The sequence below is a fragment of the Strix aluco genome, chromosome 3 (genome assembly GCF_031877795.1).
Source record: "Strix aluco isolate bStrAlu1 chromosome 3, bStrAlu1.hap1, whole genome shotgun sequence".
NCBI lineage: Eukaryota > Metazoa > Chordata > Aves > Strigiformes > Strigidae > Strix > Strix aluco.
In genome coordinates, this window is record NC_133933.1 from 128,560,875 (window position 1) to 128,579,520 (window position 18,646).

The following is an 18,646-nucleotide window of genomic DNA, read 5'->3' on the forward strand; positions in this document are numbered from 1 at the left end:
ACTTTCTTGTGCTAGACCTTAGGTCTCATCAGAACTGTCCCCACTCCTAGCCCCTCCAGATCTCCTCTCCTTTTGTACAGCATGTACACACCGCCTGACATGCAGATATGCTGGATTCAAGGAAACTTTATCAGTGTGTTGTGTGAAACAAGCATTATCAAAGCCCTCTCAGCAACAGACATCTCCAATACAACATCCCACCCAAGGGTCTTCTCTTTTCCTTATACTGGAGATTACAGATCATTTGATCCCTCACCCTCAGAAATATTGTCTGTCCAGTAACAACACCTCATGCATGAACGGAAAATGTTATAATCCCAGTTTTATAACTTCAGATAGAATGGGGGACTACCAGATTTATGTCAGTATAGCTGAAGGACAATTTGTCCTAAATGTTTCTGAATTATTCTGAAAATTTATTCTGGAAGTTGTGTTTCTATGTTGTTATTGAAAGAAAACTGTGTTTTAATTAAAATCATGTCATGTGAGTTCGCCCCCCCCAAAAAAAAAGGAAGAAAACAAAATTTATTTTGGCTGAAATATTTTAAGCATTTAACACTTCCGTTTTTTTCGTGGGAAAAAAGTATTCTCAGAAAACTCTAGTAGGAACACAGTTTCTATCTGCTTTTATTCTCCAATGTTTTCCAGAAGAAAAGAAATATTTATATCTCAACATTCAGATGGCTTCTTAGTTTTCTCTCTCATGTTAGAGCTGTGATTAAAAGACAAAAAAAACCCCTTGTGGTTTTGTTTTTTGATCTGGGATCGTCAGATAAAATCTGAACATCTTCAATGTTACAGTTTTATATTTTTATGTTTTTCTAGGTACTCAATAATATAGAATCAGGGATCACAGAATCATTTAGGTTGGAAAAGACCTTTAAGATCATTGAGTCCAACCATAAACATAACACTGCCAAGTCCGACTAAACCGTGTCCCTAAGTGCCATATCTACACATCTTTTAATGCTTCAGCGGAGGAGAAACAGGAGTTAAAGAAACCAGTTTCATACAAAGTGAAACCAGTGCTTTATTACAGAGCTGTGGGTGGATTCCCTGGCATGTACAAAAAGTTTTGCCTTTAGTTGGGACACAAAACTGGAGATTCTCTCCAGAGAACATTTCTTGGTAGCCAAGAAATGGATACCAAGGAATATCTCCCTTTGAGGGGACAGAGGGGTTTACTCATAGTGTTTTTCTTCCTAGAACCCTTTTTTTTTTTTTTTTTTTTTAACCTGTAGGAGTCTATTATTTTCAAGAACTTACCCATCTACTACTTTTGATTGAAATTGAAAATGGGTTAAAAATTACTGTGTGGGAAATGGCACACATATATATATGCACATACACTGCATGATTACCTAAATCTTGTACTTAAAGAAAGCCGACCTAAAAAAGAGAGAAACATGATGTATTAACATCAATAAACCAACTGTGTTTACCAGGTTAGCTGATATGTTCTTCTGCTAAACTCAGGAATGTGATCCACTGGGTGCCAATCCAGTAGATCTCTCTGGTGCTCATTCAGAAACGTGGCCCCCACAGGCTGCCCAACACCCTCTAAAGTGGATAAGAAAGCTGCTTTGCTATCTACAGGCCTTGATCAGTCCCACAAAGAGAGGAAAAGAGGAAAAGAGAGAGAGAGATCCCTTGGTGTTTGTGCCTGCTTCTCTTTCAAATGGAATTAATGGTGGTTTAATGGGGTATGAAAGGATGTTTTACTGGAAACAATGAGGAACAATTGTCTAGCTCACGTTTCATTTCACAGGTCATTATTGCATTAAGAAGTAAATCGACCAAGTCCGGTAAATAACAGTCTCTGTTTTGCCCAGAGCTTCAAACCAACAATCTTAGCAGTCACCAACTAATATCTTTGTCATTTTTAACCCTTGCAGGGATCTGCTGGGGGCTAAACAATTATAGTCTTCACCCACCCCTAGCAGGTAAGCATTATTCATTTTATTTCTCATCCTTTCTTCCTGCAAACCCCATGAGGCTGGGTTTTTGCATTGTTGTTTTGTTTATTAGCCAACCTAGCCAACTGTGTGTCTGGTGGCCTTGAAAAACAACACATATTTTAGTGACTGCTGCAGGCGTCTTTAAACAGGCTGCTTCCTCTGCAAAATTAATTGTTGCAAAATGCAAGGCTTCCCCTGTAAAGCTCTGCAAACTAACACTCAGCAGTTTGGTTGGATTATAGATATGCTTCTAAGATCTAAGGAAAATAATATAGTTATACTTGCAGGATGCAATTCACATTTCTTTTTTTAATTGCATAAACACAGCCATCTTGTCTCCTTAAAGGTAACAGCCATCAAATCTAGAGAGGCTGTACCATATAGGCTGCTGTCCTCAGCTCTCCCTGACTCACTCTGGAGCAGCTCACTTCTCCACTTTTCTCTGTTCCTCCTGAAGCCTTCTGGGTCGACTATTAATATCAGCAGCTTCTTCCAGATGGTACCAGAAAAGTTTCTGGATGGTATCTAGTAGTAACAAAACCCATCTACTGACCCAGATCTGTGGGCATCACTGAAGTAGGAATGATAAATAGGAGTGAAACTGCCTCAGGAGAAAAAGCATGATGTCTGAGCTACTGAGCTTTGAGAAGAGGTCCCAGGTAAAGAACCTGCTTCACTTTGGTTCAGACTCTGTACATTTTCCATGGGACTAACCTCTACACTTAGATATTGCACAACCTTTCAAGCCCATTAGCATTCCACAAGAACAGGCAGACTTGCTGAGAGGGACCAAGTGCATGGGTTGGGAGAGAATCTCTCTGCACTAATTACCTCCCTAGTAGTCACTCTTTGTCTTCATCAAAAGTATTTAGAAAGTCCTAATTACCAGACCTTCCTACTATAACACCCTGGCCTTTGGACATATAAATCACTGTCAGACCTCAAAGGTTCCTGCAGACCACTGAACATCCTTACAGAATATTGAAAATCGGTCCAGAAAGGACCTTCTGGAGTTATTTGACTCATCCTCCCCCCTCCTCAGGAAAAGATCAGCTCTATCTGGACAATCTAAGGATGTTTGCACAACTTCCACTGACAGGGACTCTGCAACCCAGTCAGGCAGGCTACTCCAGTGTTTTGCTGTCTTTATTCTAACATTTCCTCCCCTACATCTAAAATTATCTTGATAAAATTTCAGCCCCTTATTTCTGATTCTATAGACTTGGAGAGAAATTTATTTCTCTCTACTCCACAGCAGTCTTCCATATTTTTGGAGGCAGTTCTTAAATCTCTCATCCATCTCTTCTCTTCAAGACTGAACCACCCAACTTTGCCAGCCATTCTTCATAGCTTCTGTTTTCCAGATGCCTAATGATTCTTTTCACTTTTAATTGTCAGGCTTCTAAATTAATCCGTGAGTGATGTGTGCATCAGTTACTCAGGTTTCATGGACCACCAACCCTTTATAAATCCAGTTGAGAACCACTACCCTGAAATAGTAGCCTCATCACGTCAATGATGATAAGAAAGCTTATGCTTGGGTCGCAAACAACATTTATATACAGAAAGATAGAGAGGTGGATATCAAATCCATAACTAGACTCCTAAATGAAGGTGATGTAGTGTTTTGGGGGCACTGAGGTATTTTTTAGCTCACAGGGAAACAAATGGACTCTCTGAGATTTCACAAACTCTAAAAATGGTGTCATTTTTCTAAATAGCTTCTTAAATACAGGAGTTCAGTTGTTCTTTCTATCCTCAGGGATTAAGGTTAAAAGGAGAAGCCAAGAATTTCTGATAGCAACTGTAGGTGTGAACTATGCTGGCACGTCTTCAAAAAGAATTGCTATCCTAAGGGCCAAGGTTATCTCTCATAGTCAGGGACCTGACTTTGCAATCACTTTTTCCAAATTTCATTATTCCTAATAGATACAAACACATATTTTACATTTTATGCAGCTGAACACTGGTGCATGCCTTTTTAAAAGTACCCGAGAAATTTAGGGAAAAAAAAAAAGAGTGGTACAAAAAGATAAACCCCATTGAACGTTCAAATGGATAGGTTTGCCCAAGGTTTTTTTGATTCATCATGAGCAAATCATTTGATGATCTCCATGGGAACAAGATGATAAAGTCTGATAGGCTTATACCTTTGTATAAGTATATATATATGCATTTCTGATCACATGGAAAATTAACAATGTCATTCATCTTATATTCTAGCTTCAGAATTAAGGAAATAACATCCCAAAAAAAGGAAAATAGCTATTTATTAGAGGCTGAGATACAGATGAGTTTGAGGGAAAGTAATTTATAGTATTTCAAAGTGGGAATGTCATATGGCCACATCAGCCCCAATCCTGACCTAGTTTGCAAGATCTCCAACTCTGGACTATTCCTCCATGATTTAACAAAACAAATTACGCAGAGGAGTATTTTGCTTTGGCAGAGCTGTCCACTAAGTCACAGTCTCACGGTGGCACCCAGATGAACTGCGGGCCTTCTTTCCCAACTGGTGGATTCACCACCCACAGATGTCCCTCACTCTGTCATGCTGCCCTCAGGTAGCAGACCTGAGTCTTTAGTTCAGCACGGTCAGCCATCTCACACCTGATGAGCCACCACACAGGTACCAAAGATACAAAAATAACTTATTTTCCGTTTGGCTTACTTTAGACCTTGTTCTCCCATGAGCATCAAAAGAATCCTCTCAACCTTGTTCTGACTTTAGTCTCATATTAGTTAAGGTCTGCTGAAATCTTTACCAGGGATGTGTTTTCAGAAAAAATAAGCAAAAGTCACAAGGATTTTCTGATTATATTAGATTTTGGTTTTTATAAAACTATAACTTGATAACAGTTCTTTTAATGTCCTCCATTGCCACTTTCAACCCATTTTGCATGGGCCATTTATTGCAGAAAAAGGAAATTTCTATCTGTGAACAACAAAAAAAAAAGCTTCAGAGGAAAAAAATAAATGTTTCAGGCCAATATTGCACCTGTTTCATTCCTTGCAAATCTACCAAACCTGCATTCTCTTCTCAAACATCTTTAATTACTACACATGATTATGCATAGCAGGTGTGCCTAATCATAGTCCTTGAATATTAAATATATATGGTTCAACATTTTCACACAGCTTTAGCCCTAAATTATATTGGCAGCCTGTGTATTAAAAATATGCACTTCCTTAACTATTACTTGAGAATTTTATTTAATAATAAAAATTACCAGAATAAAGAGGATTGTACAAAAATCCTGGATCCACATCCCTGGGAATTTTGGATTGTTTATACCTAGATCTGACATTTTATCTTATTTCTAATGAAACAAGTAGACCTCTGAATATTCATTTATGACATCTGACTTCAATGCTATACGATCTTTCAAAGACTTTTTACAATAGCTGTTGACAAAATCAAGTGCTTAAATGTCTGTGCAAGTTGCTTCAGACAAACATTTACATATGAAATACCTACCTTTTTATAATCTAGAAAATGTACTGATTACCTCTAGAGAGCAAGCAAGACTACTATAGGAATTTCACAGGTTCAGATTTGTCTAGATTGAAAACAACATAGGAAAATGTAGTTTCAGTTTTCTGTTAGTCAGATAAAAAGATAATTGTCCACAACACACTAATCCTCTCATCAATAGGTTCCCACTAAAGATGACTCAACTTTTTAAAAATAAAATATTTCTTCAGTTTTTAAAATAATAAGAGTAATAGTAGTAGTAGTAGTAGTAGTAGTAGTGGTGGTGGTGGTAGTAATAATAATAAATAATAAGTTTGGGATTTTTTTTTTGTTTAAAACCATAGTCAGAATTCAAATGTTCGGTAAAGTTCCAAAAAATTGCTCCAGGCGTGTTTTTTAATAAAAAAGTCATATGCAAAATACACTTTTGGCTGATTCTAGATAATAAAACCATACTGTTCAACCTGCCTAAGCAGAGTGGGGTGCTTTTTGATTAAGAGTCTGGCTGTCAGGTTTTGGAAAGATATGCATTAATTCAATGACTGACCTTGGGCAAGTCAAAAATTCTCTCCTCTGCCTGGGAAACTAGTGTCAAAATACGTGCCTATCCCACAGGGATATTACAGACCTAAATTTCACTGATACTTCTACTGTATCTACTGTACTGTACTGGGACAGGGAAGGGATCTTACCCCTGTACTTGGCACTGGTGAGGCCACACCTCGATTACTGTGTTCAGTTTTGGGCCCCTCACTACAAAAAGGCCATTGAATGACTCGAGCGTGTCCAGAGAAGGGCAACGAAGCTGGTGAAGGGTCTGGAGCACAGGTGAGATGGGGAGCGGCTGAGGGAACTGGGGGGGTTTAGTCTGAAGAAGAGGAGGCTGAGGGGAGACCTCATCACCCTCTGCAACTACCTGAAAGGAGGGTGCAGAGAACTGGGGATGAGTCTCTTCAACCAAGTAACAAGCGACAGGACAAGAGATAATGACCTCAAGTTGCACCAGGGAAGGTTTAGACTAGATATTAGGAAGCATTTCTTTACAGAATGGGTTGTTGGGCATTGGAATGGGCTGCCCAGGGAGGTGGTGGAGTCCCCATCCCTGGAGGTGTTCAAGAGTAGGGTCAACATAGCACTTAGGGATATGGTGTAGTTGGGAACTGACAATGTTAGGTTAATGGTTGGACTAGATGATCTTCAAGGTCTTTTCCAACCTAGATGATTCTGTGATTCTGAATCCAAAGAATTTACAAGGAGATGCCAGGTTTTACTAGTGTAAGGTAGAAGATAAACGCAGTTATTCACAGGAAATGCAAGGAGCCCCTTTTAACAACAGGAAGAAAAAGTTGCATAATAGCTAAATCTTATAGCCCAGAATTTCATAATCCTTCAGTACATCAGAATTACTCTGACAAGTAAAAGTAAGTAGAACAGAGACTCCATCAATTACGCATCAAATTTCTCTCATGCAAACCTAAGGATCTTTCTGCACGTCTTTAGAAACTAGCATGGAAGTCCTATTGGGAACTCTGAATTATAATTAACAATTTCATGAAACACAGAAAGGTTATTCTTCTGGCCAAATTTGAAGCCATGCTGAAGGGGAAGAGTAAGAACCAGAAGGACTCACTTTTGGATGTGCACAAGATCACTGGGGGGCTGGATCTCTGCCTGCATGAATACGAACACTCAGAGGTATCTATCCTGAAGAATCCAATATTGTCTGGGATGCCAACCTGCTTTCATGCTGTAAACCTCTGACATCTGGAGTCTTCATAGTCTAATATTTGACTATAAATATCAGCCAAGATTAAAGACCAACATAGCAATTTGCAATCTTTTGGGTTTTCTTGGAAAGTGAGAGTCATATTGTCGCCTCTAACAAGGGGGAAAAACAATTCTACAAGTATAGATACTGGCAGACAGATTTTCTGATGGCCATTTCCTTTCTTTTTTCCCCTCCCCAAATTCCCATTTCTCCGGCTATAACCCCATCGTAATATTTCTCCTACAAATCAGGATAAAAGAAGACAAACAGGTTGTTAAGTTACTGATGCTCAGTATCTGGCTGCACAGAACCAAGCAAATATCTACTAATTTCTGCTTTTCTTAGTCACTTTATCACTAAATTGGGTCACTGACATAGGCAACAATTTAATATTCAGGCTAGCTTCTTTGTGCCCCAAGGATTGATACTGCGTCCCATGCTGTTCAACATCTTCATCAATCATCTGGATGATGAGATTGAAAGCACCCTCACTAAATTTGCTCTTGACACTAAACTGGTTGCTGAAGTGTACACATCTGGAGGGAGAGCCATCTTACAGAGAGACTTGGACAGGCTGGAAATGTGAGCTAGCAAGGACTGTATGAAGTTTAACAAAGACAAGTGCAAAGTCCTGCACCTCTAACCAAATAGCCCAGTACAGGCTAGGATCTATGTGGCTGGGGAGCAGCTATGCTGAAAGGGACCTGGGGGTCCTGGTGATCAACAAGTTAAACATCAGTTAGCAGTGTGCTGCTGAATGGCAAATCAGATCCTGGGCTGTATCCACAGAGGCATTGGAAGTAGACATAGAGACATGATTATCTCACGCTACTCAGAGTTGTCAAGCCAGATCTAGAGTACAGTGTCCAGTTCTGGTCCCCACAGTTCAAAAAAGACGCAGACAGACTGGAGAGGATTGAAAGGAAAGGCAAAAGATGATCAGTGCTGGAGAACCTGTCCTATGGGGAAAGACTGAAGGGGTTAGGTCTTTTCTCCCTGGAGAAGAGAAGGGTCAGGGGGGATCCCATCACAGTATTCCAGTACTTAAAGGGAAGCTACAAAGAGGACAAAGGCTCTCTCTTCACAAGGAGACATATGGAGAAGACAAGGAGCAACAGGTACTATTCGCACCAGGAGAGGACTCATCTCAATATAAGAAATAAATTTTATGCAGTGAGAACAATAATTCACTGGAACAACCTCCTTAAGAAAGTGGTAGAGTCTCCATCACTGGAGGTTTTCAAGATGCAATTAGACAGGGTGCTATATAATTTCACCTAGGATCCTTTCACCACAGAAATTTGGACCAGATGATCTTTTGAGGCCCCTTCCAACCAGGGCTGTTCTATGATTCTATAATTATTCAGCCCAAATTTCTTTTAAAAATGCCTAGAATGTATCTGCCAGCAGGAAGAAAACGTGTGCCTGCAGGCTCTAGGCTAAAACTTGAAAGACTTGGTTTCATCTCTCAGACATCCGTATATCAGCCCACCTAACTTCTGCCCTTAGGGTGTCAATCTCTCTTTCTTCACTAGAGAGGACACTGGAGGCAGTGGAAGTGGGGTCAGATGAATCTTCTACCCACCTCCGGTCCTCAGCTATGTTTCCCCAGGGAAAACAATGAACTTCAATGTCTCTGGGAGCTGGTTGTTGTCAGATTACAGATGTGTGGCAGTATGATAACAGAGTCCTATAAATATTGCAGATAGACAGCAAATGGTTGAAACTTTAACTACAGAATGATGGTTGTATCAGCTCTTCTCCGTGGAGTAGGCGTTTTAACCTGGACACAGAAATCAGTTGAGTACACAGACTCTTCACTTACCCTTCATCTCTCAGTTAGACACACTCATGTCTATAGTTAATTCTGCTCTACAGCTTGTGATTCTTGTATTTCCTGTATCGTGGTACCATTTAGTGCTCGAGGCCTGGCCCCAAGCTCTTTTGTAAGAGGTTTGGTATAGAGATGAGTTTGGGGAGAAAAACATTTTGTCATCCAAAAATGGCAGCTCAAAGAGATTAAAATAATTACAAATTCATGTTAAACTCATTAAATTATTTTGGATAATATGAAAAATGTTACTATGAAAGTTCCTCATAAATTATTTAGGGGGTGGGGGGGTTGGAAAACATTTCATTCTAAACTTTTACAGCATTATATTTAAGAGAAAAAAACAGAGCAAAAAGTACCCTTAGATTAAAAAACAATTATGCTTTGTTTGACTCAAAACCACTTTTGTTGTTGCTCTTTTTTCTTTTAGTAGAAATAATAATAACAAAAATCTTGGACCTGTTCCCTCATGGGTTTTTTTTTCTGAATTCTGTGGTTTATCCAGAAAACTAAAACTTCAGTTTTATGTGAACAATTCTGTTTCTACAGAAAGACACAATAAAAAGACCTGGTCTATGACCCAGAGAGCTAACACAGCAGGTAAAAGATCAGGCACACAGTAAGACAAAAAAAAATGGTACATGATTAATTATACCTTGTATGGCTCGCTGTTGCCCATCTGCAGTGGGCAGAACTCAGGAAGACAAGTGGTTCTTCCTTGCCTTTTGCACACATATATATATATATATACAAATAATATATTATATATATTCTAAATTAATTGAGTCTTCAGTAAAAGACATCATGTGAATTCAGGATTATTAGTATCATACTGAATGATCCCCTGTGCCCCAGTTATGGCTCTCACAATCTTTTCCCTATGGTATTCTTCTGAGAGAACATCTTTCTGGATTTTGTGTGCCTGAAGCATATTGAGTGTTTTGGTTTGTTCCCCCTGGAATAATCAGAATATCTAGAAATGGCTGAGGGCCAATAATTTCAAGCTAATTGTCCAAACTAGAAGCTTAAAGGGAATATATATATATATATATATGCATCTGTATAAAGATGCAATTAAGAGGATGTGGAAAACCAGAGCTTTCGAGTCTCAAAAAAATTTGTCCCCCTGAACTGTGGAAGTGGCAAGGATGTTGTATAGCTCCCTGAAAAGACTATCTGCTGTTTCCGTGGTTAGTCAGGCTAGCAGAGCGTTAACCACCTCATTGCAGTTCTCTGATGAAGCTGCTGGAGGTGATCAGTGTCATGTCCCTTTCATTGCTTTCTCAGGCTGTTTTTCTTAGTCTGTGTTTCTCGCAGGCCTGGTTTTTAATCTCTCACAGTCAGAATACTCAGATTTAACAGCGTACCAGGTGGATACGCAGCAGGCAGTTATCTTGACCACCCAGATAACATGATTACTAAATGCTCATCTGAATTCAGGAAAGGCAGAACTCTGAGGGCCAAATTCTGTTCAACAGTGTCATAACACCACCATCTTCACTGGCCTCGAAGCACTGTCATGCCAAGGGGGAATTTGGCCCCCAGAAGATTTGTGGGAGAAGGAAAGGCAAGAATTTTCTGTTATTTGTCTAGTGTGGGAGCCTGCATTGCACTGTGCAAAATACTCAGCACTACAACTTTCAAGAAGGAGAAGTAGGGGGTAGAGAAGGGAAGAAGATGACTATGAATTCACCTTAGCATCAAGCTGTGTCTTTCCAAATGTCAACCTCAAGAGGAAAGGAACTGCAGGTCAGAATGAAAAATACAGAGGAATTTAACACATAGTTTTGAAGGGAGGTGGAAAAATATCTGGGCAACAAGAAGAAAACACAATTTTGTTATAGCCTCAGAGGCAGGCGGCATTTACCATATGCTATCGCCTTCATTACACAAGGAGATAAACCCTGTGGAGTGCAGGTTGCACTGTCAGTGCACTATAGATGGTGGGGATTGCTGGCATGCCTATGACTGTGTGCCAGGGTGTCCTAAAAATGGTGTGAGTCTAAATAAAATCCACGTTCTGTATGCAAAAGTATGCATGCATAAATATGCTGGTGCCCAGTGGTACTACTGCTGGGGTATTAGCACTTCATGTGATTCATAATCAGGGCAGAAAAGGTAGAATTAAAACCAGTGTGTTTGCACCTAGACAACACATTAATCAGCCCTGTAAGTAGCCAGTTAGAGTGGGATCCTTAGAGGAAAAACCTGTACTGGGTACACATTAGACATTTTGGTTAAAGTTCTTATGTTTAATCAGTTCTAGAGCAGGATGAAAAACAGGATTAATTACAGTTCCTTCAATCAGTCTCCCATACCGCTGGAGTCACAAATGGTGCGCCTTTTCAGCAAAATGGCCGCCCTCAGCAGCAAGCGCAGGAAACGCTAATTGTAATTAAAGAGTTTATTTGGAATCAGAGAGCAGAGTTTTAATCAGGATGAGAACGGAGCCTTGCTGTGTGAACCTTCAGAAAGTGGTGACTGAGCAAAGTGGGCCTTTTTAAACCAGAGAGAGGGGTCTTTAAACTTCTGGAGTGGGTTTTCATCTTGATTATCTCCTCAGTGGGATATGGATGAAAATACTCACTGGGCCAATTGTTATTATTTTTCACTTACATAGTATTTACATGGCATGTCTCACTTAATGCTGTCAGAGGACTTTGCAGAGGGCAGGTAAGTTCTGTTCTGGTATTAAAATGAATGAATTAAAACCTAAAGGGACTAAGGATGCCAGCTGACATGATTATGCAAGAAGGCAGAGAGGCACTGGTGGACACATAACTGTGCAGTGAGGCCTCCCAGATTTATACACTGTAACTCACTACATTCCATCCTGGAAAGGCATCACAATCTAGGACCACCACCATCTTGACCTCAGTTTGTAGGTCTCAGTGAAAGCCTGGGGTAAAACAACATCTCATGGGTCAAATGCATGCATGACTTTGCATGCACTCCAGTCAGCACAGGCACTTACCAGCTTGCAAGTAGAACTGCGTCCATTCAAATTCTGACTTTGGGAAAACAGAAACAGGCGGTTCTAGGTCCAGGACACCTCCATCCAAATCCTTGAAAAGGGCCTTCCTGGAGCCTTGGCATCTCTTTTCAGGAAACATGGTGTCTTCAGAGGTCTGTACACTGACAGGTAGGAGAGGTAATGTTATTATGAAGAAGAGAGCTGTTGTTTGTAATATATTTACACTGGCAACAAACACTTCTGCATATACATGCAACACCTTGATATTTTCTAGGTGAACTCACATGCCCAAGAAAAGAAAAAAATGGAAAATAAGTGAAAATGAATGAAACCCAAGCGTATCAGCTGAGATCTGACATACTGTGCAAAGAAATTCTGTAGCAATATTTATATTTTGGCATGTTTGCATAGAAACTCAAAAAAAAACCCAAAACCAAAAACAAAAACCCAACATCTTCTCTCTCCAAATGTTGGCTGGATTTGGACAGAGAAAATCATCTTCTTTCTAGTATAACATCTATCCCCAAATCTCTTCCCTGGGGTTTGTTTTGGCCAGTGTGGACTATCATGGTCCTTAGAGCCAGTTGTACAATTGCAGTTTGGGTACCTTTGCTTCCCTCTTGGTTCTCCTGATTAGAGGAATTACAGTGATGGAACCATCACTATTCATATGCCATTAATTTTTGACCTATGGCAGATGAAATCTGTAGTTGCTGAGTGAATCGTGTATTGGCTTCTATCACACTAAGTGACCAGAAATAACTCTGCTTCAGTTTGCAGTGCTGATATGGTACAGGCTCTTCACCTCCAGCAGGTGATGGATTGTTTATTTTTGCTCACAGATTGGTGTGTGTTGTACATAGTATTTTGTTAAAAAACACTGGCTGCCCAGAAGTACCTGTTTGTCTTGTTCTTACTTCTGCACTCTGGAATGGGGGAGCCTCCTGATGGGTCAGAAAATTGCACCTTTCCATGTGCAACTCAGCTTATGCAGAAGAAAGCATGAAGCAAGGTGAAATGACAGAAAGTATGAGAGAGGGACCCAGCGGGAAACACACATCTTAAATAAAGGCTTGGAGACTCCTGGAACAAGCAGGAAGAAGATTCACAGTCAGGCCACAGAGGGTCCATCTATCCAAGTTAGCCAGTTTCAGAACACATACTTTTCCCAGATCAACTGATAGAGTCTGTCCATGTCTGTAGAGTTAAATTCCCTTAGCATTCAAAACAGGATAGTCCCATCCAAACGATCAGTTTTGAAAAGTCCTTGACCAGCTCTCAAACTATGGCATTGATTGGGTCAATGTTAGCTGGTTCATGCCAAAGCCAAGCCAATGACCATGCTAAGCGTTGAAAAGTGCTAAAACTCAAGTTCTGATGGCTTGTTCCTTGGCTCTACTTAATTTGTTAGTATGAGCATAACCTGAAGAAACAAAATAAAGAGACTTCTAGGAATTCAGAGAAGTTTGTTGCAGGTCAAGGAGCCACTTAACATTTCTAGAGCAGAAGAACACTTGAAAGAGAAAACTCATTTTAATAGGACACCGTGCATAAAGATTAATGTGTTTATAAACCTATTTTGTTGGTTGTTGTTTTTCTTTCATACCCAGGTATTTGGAACTGTGTCTGAAAATATTACTGTCCTAATTTATGTTCTAATAAAAAATTGGGTTTGGAGGTTCAATGTCATTTTGGTGGTTTTGATGGGCTTAAAGTAAAGTGGACATGGATCTCACCTCAAAGTTACACTTGGTTCAGGGTTTCATCACCCAGTCACACATATCTAGTACTAAATGATTACTCAACCAGCACTGTCTCCCAGACAATGAATAGCTATTTCTCTCTTTCTAATGACAGGTTTAGATCCTAAAAATAGAATTAAACCATACTTTGAAAATAAGATTAATAAGGTTAGAGGGTTTCAGAGCATTAGTCCAAACTAGAACAAAGCTCTTTTTGGACAGCATGATAATGTATCTCAGTAAACCGCATCTAATTTTTGAATAAATTTATCCAATTCTATCATCAGTATACTCTCAGGAGGAAATTGTAAGTTTAATCACTTGAAACAGACAGAAAAGCTTATAAATTTTTATGTAGATCATTAAAGACTGGCTTTTACAGAGGGAGGTACATGAAACAGGACAGGTTTGTTGGAGGGGAACTCATCTCACCCAAGACATATATAGTACCGGTGAGATTAATAATTTCCTAGACAAGAGTCTCTATTGACTACAGAATGAGTTTGGTGTCTTCTTTAGATTACATGCCTGATTTTTGGGTCACTAAAGTGTGGTGAGCTGAATCACATGTTGAGAATCTTAAGTGCTTTCAACTGCATTTTGAATAAAGGTTTAACACAGTTTAGAGGAACTAGCCAACTGGCCATATCACTCTTATTACAAAATACAATGAGATACAATGACTTGTATTCCAGCAAAGTCCGTGGAAACATCTTCAGATTGCTACATGGATACACATTAAGTCTTGAAGAAAACTTAGAATTTCTTGGGTTCAGGTTGGAGAAAAAGCAATTATTGATATCTTGAATGTGGCAAACAGATGCAGGCAGAGATTTACAGTAAAGGCGGAGAAACAAATGGGCCAATGCCCAAATCAACACATCTCAAGAGAGGTGGAGAACAAAGATAGCTCCTCCGATCCTGACAGCTAGTTCAATTCTTGAACATCTCTCAGAAGATCCAGCATTTCAACTGGTTAGGACTGCCAGTGGGACAAGAAAAGTACTTCACGGTCTTGCCATATTCCCTGATGTTTCTATTTCCTCTCTTGCTCTAAGGCAATGCTCACCTTCTCTTTGAGAGGACATATCCATCAAGATATCCCCTCAGGATGGTGAAGCAGAACAATGCAGCCACAGCCTGGACCAAGCTCAGCAGTTAAAGGTGGATTAAATAAATGCATGCAGATAATGCATGAGGAGCACTGAGAGATGTAATCACCCTCCGAGGTGTGCCAGACTACTAAGAAAGCACTAGTAATCCATGTGCATTCATCATGTTTGAAAATCAACAGCTCTTCCAGTGGACTGTATCAGCAGCTCACTAATAGCATAGTACTGTGGGATGGATACAAGAGTGAAACATAATGGGAGCTGACAGGCTGGACAGGTCTCAGAAATCTACACGCAAACGAATGCCCAGAGCAAAAAGCAAAAATATACTATAAAATAAAAATTCTAGCAGAAGGCTGGAGGGTCTCTAAACATAGCAGTGTGGGACACCTCCAATTATTTTTGACTGGCAAGTGGAATCCATGTTGGATTTTTTTGCTACTTCAAGGCTTTCCTGATGTAGCCTCTGTATTGTGTTCACTGGTTGTAATAAATAAATAGGCATGTGGTTTCCATTGGATGTGGTATGTTTAAACCGCTGCAACCAGCAGTGACTTAAGGTTACAAATGAAGCTCTCCCTTCCCTCCTCCATGTTCCTCTACACACAGATGATATTCTCCCTGGGCGGGAGCAGTTCTGGCAATCACGTGACATCTCACAGCCTGCCTGGTACTGATCAACATTTCTGATGTGATCTCGCAGGCAAAAATCAAGCTCCGCTTCCCTGAACAAAAGGACATTCCCCATCTCAGGGTTTTTTGCTGGAGGTCCTGACATTTTCTGATGCCTGAGGCTAAGAAGACAGAGATGCTCAGGATGGAGTCTTAAGAAATGGGATATGTGAGGCTTGTTTTGCTATACAAGTGTCAGTAAAAGGGGAAATCCAAGAGGATTGCTCTGGAGATGCACCTGGATGGAATCTGAACCTCAAATTTAAAAAAATTGCCCTAACTAAGTTTGGGATTTTTTTCTTATTTTCTTTTTTCTGGATTTGAGTTTTTATGTGAGTGTTTGTTTAATGTCTGAGCTTGCTTATTTTTACCAGACAGGAGCAGTACAAGAGCAGAGACAAAGAATGGGACTGCTCTGCAGCTAGACATCCAGGCTAAACTAATTGCTTAAACTCTTTGCAAGACAATACAAAAAGACAGCTGATACAAACAGAGGTGAGGATAGTCCCAAAACTGTAGGTGCTTTTTTTTTCAGAAACCATTGAAAAGGATAGTTCAAAATGAAGCATATTACCTTGCTGGATGAAAGTAAAACTTGTCCTTCTCATCGACATGTAACATCCTTGATGTCTCTGCTGTGATAAGAGGCATGATGTCTAAATGGTCAGCATTTGACATGATACAGACATCCCTGTCTTCACTGTGGCAGCTCTTTGTAAAACCAGTAAAGGTGACTTCTGCCAGGGATTAAGAGAAGATCAAGTAAGGAAAAGTAGTTAGAGGAGTGCCAGAACTAGAGAGAGAAAGGCTCTGTTCTATTTTCCATGTTAAATCCCTCCCATATATATATATACAAATCATTTTTAAATCAGTCTAATTGCACTGCTTATAGATCTTCAGTTGGCTTTAGAATATTCCATGGCCAAGTTATATCCTAAGTTGACAAAAACCAAGTCATGCCCATAGGAAATGAAAGCAAAGGAAATAGTAAATGAAAAAGAAACAAAACCAAGAGTGATTAATAAATTTTCAACTTAATCAGTAAGAACCAGTTTGTTGACAACCTGCCTTGGATCTTTTATCCACTTGCCAGATATTAATATAAGATAAGCTGGGTCTGGTGACATGTGCTTGACTCTGGCACTGAACGCTTGTGCAGCTACAAAATCCATGTTTTGCTACAAATTTTCTGTGAGTCCCTGAGCAAGTCTATTTGTCTTTTTCTGTCGCTCTTATTCTTCAGTAAAAAGACAATAATGTACTTTCTTACAAAAGTAGGTAGCAGTGAGGGATAAAGTCATGAAAAACTGTGAGGCATTTAGATCCCACCACGGCAACCAGCTATCTAGGTTCCGCTATATACAAATATTACTCTGGGGACAGTAAAAGTCATTTGAACCAAAGATGCAGGATATATAACTGACTTTTATCCCTCTTGTGTAATCCCTTATAACAATAAAAGCCATAACTGTTTCTGTGCAGCTGTAGTCATTATGTTCTACGCAAATTCTATACAAAGTGTGCTATTCACTTCTCAAACTTAGTACCTTTATTTAACTAGAGATAACTGTAGATCAGAGAGATGAATCAAGTGGAAAAATAGCAGCAAAGGCAGGCATGTTTGAAGTAAAATATATACATAGCGCATGACATAATTATACTGCAGTAGATTCAGAAAGTGAAAAATGCCAAATAATTTTTTTTTTTAATTTAACTGTATTGAACTGAAGAAGAATTCTGTTATTAATTCCACTGATGTGAGGATTTCCTCACCACATCCATTTGTGGGTGTGGAAGGCTGCAACTTCAACTGGAAAAATGTAATTAGTTAAGAAAAACAGTGACAGAATAGTCTGGCCACTGGACGTGGAAGACCAACCTTTCAACTTCATGAGTCCCAAGACTTTTGGACAATGCCCAGTTTTGTGCCATGGGTTATCTGGCCTTTGACTGGGAACAGTGGTAAATGTAGGCCATAAAATCCCAACACGGCCTCCTAGAGGGTAATGTGGTGGTCGATCCTTGGCTGTTAGATCAGCTGAGTGAGGTTTGATCCTGTCTCTGATGCAGTCAAAAGTTGAGCTTGTTGCGACAATGACGGAGTTTCTAAGTTCTATGAATCTTTTCCCTGTGTGGCATTGTTTAGCATAGAGACAGTACACTACTGGCATGAGACCCACTGTGTTGTCCACCAGCACCACATTGTCCAGGATGACGCTGCTTCCAAGGTGGAACATGACACCATAGTCATAATTCTTATAAGACAGAAAACCTGTGATTCTAGTGCAGGTCTGAAATTCATCTCCCTGGTACAGATGAATACCATGGAGGCTTGAATGGGCAATGTTCTTGCTGCAATACTCTCCATCTAGCAAACACTCTTGGCCCCTGATATGAAAGCCAATTCGCTCAGATCCTGCCACAGCATTGCCACAGAGGGAGACACCAATGACAAGGTTCACCTTGATGCCAGCAACCCAGTTTAATAAGTCTTCTGGCTGCCTGCTCAGAATAACAAGGTTCCTGGTGAGAGAATGGTTTTGCCCTTCCAAATCGATGCCAGGTCCAACTGTGTTGAACACCATGTTATCGTGCAACAAGATCCAGTTGCTCATGACTGCTTTAATGCCAGCTCCGCAGCTACCATTAATGCTGGATGACACCACTGAGGACCCTTGGGATATATTCCTGAATTCAACAGCAGAAAGCTGAGGAGGTCCAAAGTTCAAAAATTCAACATTTAAGAGTTGAAGGACACCTGCAATGAGATAAATATAGTGAAATAAAAGCTTACAAAATTACCTAAAACTGGTATGTATGACACCCATTTAAACAGCACTCAGGCATATAATAGCAGACAATCTTTGTCAGTGTATTGCCAGTAATGGGTATTTGTTCATAAATATGTATAAAGTTATAGTACAAACCAACTAACCACAAAACAGCCCCTCCTAAAATACATTGCATTATTTATGAAATATTATTAATACTCATGTTTCACACATGTCGCACAGTCAGTTTGCATAGAACTGCATAGTACATGTGAATGGATGCACCTGGTGGTAGACTGTGTTTCCCTGGGCAGAACTAGTCTGATGGATGAGGAGAGGTGAA

The 18,646-nt window shown here is 39.9% G+C and overlaps 1 protein-coding gene across 1 annotated transcript in view; it reads right to left on the reverse strand.

Moving 5' to 3' along the window:
• PKHD1 (PKHD1 ciliary IPT domain containing fibrocystin/polyductin) overlaps window positions 1–18,646 on the reverse strand; it is a 271,462-nt gene that overhangs the window by 60,805 nt on the left and 192,011 nt on the right. Inside the window, exons 57-59 of the mRNA XM_074820252.1 lie at window positions 17,412–18,290; window positions 16,107–16,269; window positions 12,007–12,167 (exon numbers count right to left, since the gene is read on the reverse strand). Of these exons, the coding sequence (XP_074676353.1) occupies window positions 12,007–12,167; window positions 16,107–16,269; window positions 17,412–18,290 (1,203 nt within the window). The remainder of the gene's footprint in view (window positions 1–12,006; window positions 12,168–16,106; window positions 16,270–17,411; window positions 18,291–18,646) is intronic.